At 35.0% G+C, this 10,569-nt stretch overlaps 1 protein-coding gene across 1 annotated transcript; it reads left to right on the top strand.

Annotated features, from left to right (window-relative positions):
- Window positions 1-9,682: 9,682 nt before the first annotated feature.
- On the top strand, window positions 9,683-10,364 carry IFNA6 (interferon alpha 6). The gene has a single exon (XM_010373458.2). The coding sequence runs from the start codon at window positions 9,719-9,721 to the stop codon at window positions 10,286-10,288; it is 570 nt and encodes a 189-aa protein (XP_010371760.1). The 5' UTR covers window positions 9,683-9,718; the 3' UTR covers window positions 10,289-10,364.
- The last annotated feature ends 205 nt before the right edge of the window (window positions 10,365-10,569 follow it).

Below are 10,569 nucleotides of genomic sequence, written 5' to 3'. Positions count from 1 at the left end.
TCCCAATTGTCCTCCTCCTCCCTTTACTGGTGGCCCTGGTGGTGCGCAGCTGTGGCCCTGTTGGATCTCCAGGCTGTGACCTACCTCCAAACCATGGCCTGTTACTCAGGAAGACCTTGGAGATTCTGGGCCAAATGAGGAGAATCTCCCCTTTCTTATGTCTCAAGGACAGAAGAGTATTGAGATTCCCCCAGGAGATGGTGGATGGCAGCCAGTTGCAGAAGGTCCAGACCGTGTCTGTCCTTCATGAGATGCTGCAGCAGATCTTCAACCTCTTCCCCACAGAGCGCTCCTCTGCTGCCTGGAACATGACCCTCCTGGACCAGCTCCACATTGGACTTCATTAGCAGCTGGAGCACCTGGAGACCTGCTTGGTAAAGGTGATGGTAGAGGAAGAATTTGCTGGGGTGTTTGGGATCCCTACACTGGGCTTGAGGAAGGTACTTCCAGTGAATCTGTGTCTACCTGAAATAGAAGAAATATGGTAACTGTGCCTAGGAAGTTCCCAAAGTGGAAATCATGAGATCCTTCTCCACCTCAACAAATTTGCTAGAAAAATAGAGAAGTAAGATTAAAGACCTGAGCTCATCTTGAAATGATTCTCATTGACTGATCTGCCATATCACACTTGTATATGTGACTTTGGATATTAAAACAGCTCATTTCTGCTTTAGTCAGAATTAACTGAATTAGTTTTAGCAAATACTTTAGTAATAGCATAAAGCAAGTGTATGTCAAAAATATTCAGCTCCTGGGACATCCGTACCTCAGAGATGACTACCCTGATGCTATTTACGTATCTTCCTTCTGTTTTACATGCCTTATTTTTATGATATTTTTATATTTTACATGTTCATCTTTACATTGTATTAAAATTTACAAACATTCACTTTTTCATGTCATTAACTTTGTATTTTGTTTTATTAAATTATTATCAAAGAAAACTCTGTAAATGTTTCTATTCTAAAAATAAAATCTACATTCTATTTTTGTAAACCAAATTGAAGAAAATACGAAAAAAACGTATTAACTCATTCATTCCATTCCTATTATATGTGTGAACTGAATAAATGGCAAACTGTGACATTTCCTTAAAGAAATACAGGTGAATAAGGCAAACACAGTTTCTCTCAGTCTAAGAGGGAAAGAGACATAAAAACAGGACTAATATTTATATTACTTCAATTGCATTAAATGCTACAAAGAGAAGTAAAGAAAAGTGATTTTCTCACACCAGAAGGAGAAATGGGAGTGAAGATAAAGACCCTGTCATTACTTGAACAGGACTTTACTAGGAAAATGTTGATCAGTCTAGAATTTAGGTTCTTATGGTCAGAAACATTCCCAGAAAGCGTGTAAAAGTTCTGGACTCAGGGTCAGACTTTCTGGGATCCAACAGTGGCTCCACAATTCAATAGCTTTCTGTGTTTCCATTTTTTTCTTCTGTAAACAGGGATAATAATAGAACCTCTCACTATCTGCTTCAGTCACTGATATTGCCAGTGACATAATGAAGCTGGGCTCATAGTAGGTGTTCAATAAATGTGAAAAATGAGCATATTCCTTACTGGATAAAGTGAGGATTGACTTGTAACTGCTAAGAATAATGGCTGACTGACAATAAACACCGTCTGCAATTTAGCTATTTTATCCTTCTCATTAACATTATCCTAATTATCTAACTCTATTAAGTGGGGAGACATATTCTTTGAAATAATCTGTTCCTGACTTTTATTACAAACATGATGAAAAAATTATTCATATTTTGAGAATGTCTATTTACTAGGGGAGAATTTTGTGCAGTTAACATACCATTATCCAGAAAAAAAAAATTGTACTCTCACAAATTGGCCATTCTTGTGTATAAACATTTGTGAGTGGTTTGTGTGTCTCCTTCGACTCTCTGTGAAGGCTGGATTCAATAAAGCTGAAAACACCTCCTGAGCCAGAAATGATTATGTTTTACAAGCACAGAATTGCTTGCTACCTCCAATCTACATCCCTTCTACTATTTTGCTTCATCTTTTCTTCATCCCTGAATCTCACTCTTTTTCCAAAGGGATGTTTCCCTTTGTACATACTTTTTAAATTATGGTAAAATATACTTAATATAAAATTTACCATTTTAACTGTTTTTAAGCATACAGTTCAGTAGTATGTTCATTTTGTTGTGCAACTAACTTCTGGGACTTTTCTATCTTGCAAAACTGAAACTCTGTACACATTAAACAATAACTCCCCATTTTTTTCTCCCTTCTGTGAGCCCCTGGCAACCACCATCCTACCTTTTGTTTATATGAATTGTTCTATTCTAGATATCTCACATATGTGGAATCATACAGTACAGTAGGCCCTCCATATCCATGGATCTGCATCCATACATTCGACCAACCTCAGGTCAAAAATATTGAATACATAAACCATAAAAATAACAATACAAGAAAAACAATACAAATAAAAATACTGTATAACATCTATTTGCATAGCATTTTATTGTATTAGATATTATTAATAATCCAGAGATTATTTAAAGTATACAGGAGGATATTCATAGGTTATATGTGAATACTATGCCAATTTATATAGTGAACTTGAGCATCGTGGATTGTGGTGTCTGAAGGAGGTCCTGCAGCCAATCTCCTTGCAGATACTGAGGGAAGACTGTATTTGTCTTTTTGTGACTGGCTTATTTCATTTGGCATAAAGTCCTAAGGTCTGTTCATGCTGTAGCATGTGTTAGAATGAAGCTGAATAATACTTCATTGCATGGATATGCCACATTTTGCTGAACACTATAACAAGGCAGAACAATATTCCATTATATAAGGCCGAATACTAATCCACTGTAAGCATAATGGAATATACATAAGGCTGAATAATACTCCATTATATGTATATACCATATTTTGTTTAACCATTCATTCATCCATCAATGAACACTTGGGTTGCTTTTGCCTTTTGGCTACTGTGAGTAATGCTGCTATAAACATAGTGTACAAATATATCTTCAAAATCCTGCTTCCAATTCTTTTTTATATATACCCAGAAGTGTAATTGCTGAATTATATGGTACTTCTATTTTTGACTTTCTGAGGAACCATAATACTGCCTCCCATAGTACTGGGCTGCACTGCTTTATAATCCCACCAACACTGCACAAGGGTTTCCATTTTTCCTCATCCTTGCCAAGATTTTTTTTTATAGAAAACATCCTGATAGGTGTGAGTGATATATTCTTGTTGTTTTAATTTGCATTTCCCTAATGGTTGGTTATGTTGAGAACCTTTTCACCTGTGTCTTAGTCCACTGGAGATGCTATGACAAAATGCCAAAAACTGGATGGCTTATAAACAACAGAAATTTATTTCTCACATTCCTGGAAGGAAGCTGGGAAGTCCAAGATCAGTGTACCAGCAAATTTGATGTCTGGCGAGGGCCCCTTTCCTGTTTTAATAGATAGCACCTGCTTATGTTATCATATGGTGGAAGGGAAGCTAGCTCTGTAGGTTCTCTTTTATAAAAGCACTAATCCCATTCAGCCACAGAGGGATCCACCATGATGACTTAATCATATCCCAAAAGTTCCCATCTCTTAATACCATCACCTTAGGAGTTAAGATTCTAATGTATGAATTTTGGAGGGCCACAAACATTCAGATCATAGTAATGTGCATGTTGGCTCTTTACATGTATTTTTTGGTGAAATGCCTATTCAAGTTATTTGCCCATTCTTTAAATTAAACTTTTTATTAATTGTTGAGTTGAAGGAGTTACTTATATGGTTTGGATATTAACCCTTTATCAGATCTACTATTTGCAAATATTTTCCTGCATTCCATAGGTTGCCTTTTAAATCTGTTAATTATGTTCTTTGATGCATAGAAATTTTACATTTTAATGTGGTCCAGTTAATCTAGCTTTACTTTATTCACCTGTGCTTCTGGTGGCATATCCAAGAATTCATTGCCAAATCCATTGTCATGAAACTTGCCATGTAAGTTTCTTCAATTGATTTTACAGTTTTATATCTTATATTTGGATCACTATCCATTTTGAGTTCATTTTTGCTTACAGTGTAATGTAAGAGATCCAACTTCATTCTTTTGCATGCGGATATTCAGTTTTCCCAAACCATTTGTCAAAGGGAATTTTTTTCCATTGTGTAGTCTTGGCACACTTGTCAAAGATTATTTGACCATGCAGGTTAGAGTTTACTTCTGAGCTCCCATTCCATTCCATTAGTCTATATGTCTGTTTTTATTCAAGTGCCATGCTGCCTTAATTATTGTAGTGTCATAATATGTTTCAAAATTAGGAAACATGAGGCCTCTTGCTTTGTTTTACTTTCTTAAGATTGTTTTGGCAATCCAGAGACCATGACGTTTAGGATATATTTTTTCTATGTCTGTTAAAAATGCCTCTGTGATTTTGATAGAGATTGCATTGAATCTGTATATCACTTTGGAGAGTATGAAGATTTTAACAATATTAAGTCTTCCAACCCATGATGGATACAAGTAAATGTCTTTCCATTCATTTTAGTTATCTTTAATTTTTTCAGTAGTATTTGGTAGTTTCCAGTGTACATGTCTTTCACATCCTGGGTTAAGTTTATTCCTAAATATTTTATGTTTTTTGATGCTATTGTAAATGAGAGCATTTTCTTAATTTCCTATTAAGATTATCCACTGTTAGTATATAGAAATGCCACTGATTTTTATTGATTTTGTATACTGCAACTTTGCTCAATTCATTTATAAGTTCTTTCTCTCTCTGTGTGTGTGTGTGTGTATGTGTGTGTGTAATCTTTAGGTTTTTCTACATATAAGAATATGTCATCTGCCAACAGAGATCATTTCACTTTTTCCTTTACAATTTGGATGCTTGTTATTTCTTTTTGTTGCCTAAATACTCTGGCTAGGATTTGAAATACTAGTTGTAAGAGCACATTCTTGCCTTTTCCCTGAACTTAGAAGAAAAACGTGTAGTTTTTCACAGTTGAGTATGATATTTACTGTGGAATTTTCATATAATAGGCCATACTATGTTGAGGTAATTTCCTTCTAGTCCTAGTTTGTCGAGTGTCTTTTTTAATCATGAAAGGATATTGAATTTTATCAAATGGTTTTTCAGCATCAACTGAGGTGATCATGGTTTTTTTCATTCTGTTCATGTAGTTTACTACATTGATTTATTTCTATGTGTTGAACCATTCTTACATTGCAGGAATAAATCGCATGTAACCATGTTCTATAATCGTTTTAATGTGCTGTTAAATTTGGTTTGCAAGCATTATGCTGAGGGTTTTTGCATCAATATTCATCAGAGATATTGGTTTGTAGTAGTTTTAATATCATGTCCTTCACTGAATTTTATGTCAGGTTAATGCAAGATTCATAAAATTAGTTTGGAAGTGTTCCCTCCTCTTCAATCTTATGGAATAGTTTGAGAAAGATCCTGTTAATTTTTTGAATTTTTGGTAGAATTCTCTAGTGAAGCCATCTGGCCCAGGGCTTGTCTTTTTTCAGGGGGTTTTAATTATTTATTCAATCTCCTTACAGGTCTATTGCAAATTTTTATTTCTTTATGATTCAGTCTTGGTAAGTTGTACATTTCTAGGAATTCAACCATTTTTTCTAGGTTATACAATTTGCTGAAGTATAATTGTTCATAGTTTTATCATCTTTTATTTCTGTGGCCTCAGCTGTAGTGTCCCCTCTTACATTCCTGATTTTGTTATATGAGTATTCTCTTTTTTAAAAAGTAATCTAGTAAGGGTTTGTTGATTTTGCTGAACTTTTCAAAAAATTAACCCTCAATTTTAGTGATTTTTTTTTTTATAATTGCTCTTCTATTCTCTGTTTTATTTATCTTTGCTCCAGCTTTATTATTCCCTTCCTTCTGCTAGATTAGGGGTTTATTTATTTATTTGCACTTGTTTTTTTTAGTTACTTAAGGTGTACAATAAGGTTGTTGTATTAGTCTGTTTTCATGCCACTGATAAAGACATACCCAAGACTGGGAAATTTACAAAAGAAAGAGGTTTATTGAACTTACAGTTCCAAATGACTAGGGAAGCCTCACAATCATGGTGGAAGGCAAGGAGGAGCAAGTCACATCTTCCATGGATGGCAGCAGGCAAAGAGAGAGATTGTGCAGAAAACTCCCATTTTTAAAACTATCAGATCCTATGAGACCCGTTCATTATCAGATCACATCTTGTGAGACCCATTTAAAACTATCAGACCTTGTGAGACCCATTCATCTACCAGATCAGATCTTGTGAGACTCATTTAAAACTATCAGATCTTGGGAGACCCATTCACTATCACGAGAACAGCATGGGCAAGACCAGCCCCCATAATTTGATTATCTCCCACCAGGTCCCTCCCACAACATGTGCGAACTATAGGAGCTACAAGATGAGATTTGGGTGGGGACACAGAGCCAAACTATATCAGTTGTTGATTTGAACTCTCTTCTTCTTTGTAAGTTTTTATGGCTGTAAATTTCTCACTTAGCACTGCTTTCACTTCATTGCATAAGTTTTGGTATATTTTGTTTTTTAGTTTCATTTATTCTTTTCTAATTTCTATTGTGTTCCTTCTTAAATTTTTCTCATTTAGACATACATATGTTTTATTTTTGTCTCTGTGCATTGGGATGTGAAATCAGACCACTTTTACTTTCTAGGAAAGTGAAATGAGAAAGAAAGACACCTGGTGTTGTAAGGACTATACAGAAACATTGTACATTTCAGTTCTTTTTGTCATATTTACAAAATTTTATTGACATAAAATGAAGATGAAAATAAAACACATCCAGGAGTAGCAAAACAAATTTGCATAGCAAAATATCACACGAAAACGGAATATACATAAGTCCCAAACACAATCCAGGGAAACAAACAAAAATATTCCAGCAGGGCATGGTGGCTCAAGCCTGTAATCCCAGCACTTTTGGAGGCCAAGGCAGGCACCTCACTTGAGTTCAGGAGTTCGAGAACAGCCTGGCCAACATGGCAAAACCCTGTCTCTACCAAAATTAGCCAGGTGTGGTGGCATGTGCCTGTATTAGCTACTTGAGAGGCTGAGTCACAAGAATTGCTTGAACTCAGGAGGCAGATATTGCTGTGAGCTGAGATCTTGCCACTGCACTCCAGCCTGGGAGACACAGCAAGAATCCAAAAAAAAAAGGGTTCTTTTTCCAATATTGGATAGACTAAGAATAATAGCTTAAGCAGGATTATCCTGCATTCAAAAGCTATGATGATTAGGTTAAACTCTAAAATCCAATACAAATGTGTTGACTGGATTATCTTATAAAAGTTATTAATTTTTGCAAAATACATTTTTGGAAAGAAAGTTCATTTACTATGGAAACTCCTGTACCCATTTCAGAATTCTGAGCATTTTAATGATAAAAAGAGTTTAAGTTAATTAATGACATAAATAGTTTAAGTAAATTGTTAAAAATAATAAATACTACAATGCATTTGGTTTATTTAGAAAACTGATCCTATCTGATCTCTATCCTCATATAGACATGTTGATTTTATAGTGTTGTCATCTAAAAATCATCAAATGATTTCAAGCCTAGATTTCTGGGTGATAGAACAATGAAGTCCCAACAATTTATAGTTCACATACACATTCTGGGAAGTCGGCCTTACTTAACAATGGCAGGAAAGGTAGAAGATTGATGACCTGGGGATTACAGGGGTACTACCCACAAAATGTAGTGTGATTTATTGTCTGATTGCTCTAAGCTGTGTGAATCAGGGAGAATTTGAGTTTGGACATTTGGCTCGATATTATAACATCTGGCTGGTTAATTTCTATTATAAAATGTAGAGGGTAATTTAGAGATGAGGTCATAATATAGTTTAATATAGTGCTATGCAAAGGCTGAAAATTATATTCCTCTTGCATTTGAATTCCCAGTGCCGTATATACCTTAAAGGAATTAGATATCCAGTGGGTTTGGCAATACATTCTAAAATCATTATTGACACTTAGTAAGAGTAGAGTGGAAATATTAGCCATTGTCTATTATAATCCTAACAAATACAGCCATGATGAAACAAAATAGCTTGGTCACCCATGAATGCCTTTTAGTATAAAGAGAAAGTCTGATAAATTGCTTCAGCAAAAATTATTTCTTGAATAAGTACACTAGGCCTGGTACTGAGGATAAGGCAGTTAATAGGACACAGTCCAGTTACTAAAGAGATGATTTGCCAAAGATGATCCCATACTTACCGTTTTAAGAGAGGGAATCTAGAGGAATGAGGCAACTTAACTTGCTATGAAAAAAAAAAATCCCAGCACTTAGGATTGGAGTTGTAAGTTAATGCTTAACATGATAATATTTATCCAGTTATAAATTTAGGACAAAGATGGTTTCTTTTTGTTTAATAGAATTGACTTGGTTTAGAAACTATAAACATATGTTGAGGAATTTAAACTTTAATGCAAAAATACAAAAAAAATGAAATTGATGATATATTCAAAGTTGTGTGTTTCCACTGGAGATGGCATTGCCCGCAAGGTTGTAGAAATTAATTCTTTGGGGTGTGAACAACTCTCAGATATTACAATAGTTTGTGATCCTCCAAAGCTCAATTCTTACATAATCTTATTCTCTAGTGTTCATTTTCCTTATTGAATTTTCTTGTGTATCACACAAGATATACTGACATTGAATTCAGTAGAAACAGACAAAATACATGCACAATCAGTGTTATAAATCTATGGCAAATAGATGGCTTACTGGAGGACTTTCTTTCCATCATTTGCTGTGATTGCCTTTCTTCCAGACATTGCTTATGTTTGAGCTTTAGGGATTCTGAGTATTAGGTAGACTTTGAGAATTAAATACAAGTCATGTATATGTTATTATTTAATTCTACTAAATATTTTCAACACATCAACAGTTAATGTCAAATGCTGAAAAGAATAAAATGTTGACAATCTCTGGATGAATACGTAGCAGCTAGTGAAATTAAAAATTAGTTTATTTTTTAAAGCAAAATTAAAAGTTAGGTATACTAAAAAATAAAACGTAAGAAAATAATTTCATTTTTTACCTTTAAGAAATTTATGAACCTATGTCATCATGTTGGTATTATTATGTATATTACTAATACATTCTTAATTTGCAAATTCGTTTGAGACAATTTATACAAGTAAATAGAGCGAATTAAAAGTTGCTGCTCAGAGTTAAGTTAAATGTCAAATTTTTTAAAATTTAACTTTTAGTTAAATTATTTTGCCATTCCTAACGGATCAAGAAATAATAAGAGTAAAGTTTATCCATTTTATTTTACTGTACAAAGTAGATATACATACAGTACATAAGGATATATACAGTATATTTGTTATTAAAATTTCATAACATTTAAAATTTAATAAAATGTAATAAAAACTTAATTTCAATTAAGAAAAAAAATTCTTAAAAGACTCTGGAGGCAGGCAAGAGAAGGGAGTGTCAATAATGACCACACACACACACAAAACTGGTTGAAAAACTACTCTATACCCATTTAGAGAGTACATAAAGGAAAGCAAAATCAGAAGCAGAAAGTAAATTCTGAAAATGGAAACTAGTATGTTCCCTATTTAAGACCTACACATAAAGCAAGGTCTTCAGAGAACCTAGAGCTGAAGGTTCAGAGTCACCCATCTCAACAAGTCCAACAGCATCTGCAACATCTACAATGGTCCTGCCTTTTGCTTTACTGATGGCCCTGGTGGTGCTCAGCTGCAAGTCAAGCTGCTCTCTGGGCTGTGATCTGCCTCAGACCCACAGCCTGGATAACAGGAGGACCATGATGCTCCTGGCGCAAATGAGGAGAATCTCTCTTTTCTCCTGTCTGAAGGACAGACACGACTTCAGATTTCCCCAGGAGGAGTTTGATGGCAACCAGTTCCAGAAGGCTCAAGCTATCTCTGTCCTCCATGAGGTGATCCAGCAGACCTACAACCTCTTCAGCACAAAGGACTCATCTGCTGCTTGGGATGAAAGGCTTCTAGACAAACTCTACACTGAACTTTACCAGCAGCTGAATGACCTGGAAGCCTGTGTGATGCAGGAGGCGTGGGTGGGAGAGACTCCCCTGATGAATGAGGACTCCATCCTGGCTGTGAGAAAATACTTCCAAAGAATCACTCTCTACCTGACAGAGAAGAAGTATAGCCCTTGTGCATGGGAGGTTGTCAGAGCAGAAATCATGAGATCCTTCTCTTCATCAAGAAACTTGCAAGAAAAATTAAGGAGGAAAGAATAAGACCTGATCCAAAACAGAAATGACTCCCATTGATGACTACACCAGCTCACACTTTCAAGATCTGCCATTTTAAAGACTCTTGTTTCTGCTATAACCATACCATGAGTTGAATCAAACATGTCAAATATTTTCAAGTGTGTAAGTTAAGCAACATCGTGTTCGGTTGCACAGGAACTAGTCCCTTACAGATGACTAAGCTGATGGATCTATTTATCTATTTATTAAATGAATATTTATTTGACTATTTATAATATTTATTTTTTTGCCCATATAAAGACATA

The sequence above is a fragment of the Rhinopithecus roxellana genome, chromosome 16, assembly GCF_007565055.1.
Source record: "Rhinopithecus roxellana isolate Shanxi Qingling chromosome 16, ASM756505v1, whole genome shotgun sequence".
Lineage (NCBI taxonomy): Eukaryota > Metazoa > Chordata > Mammalia > Primates > Cercopithecidae > Rhinopithecus > Rhinopithecus roxellana.
This window is presented reverse-complemented; position numbering and strand designations above follow the sequence as displayed.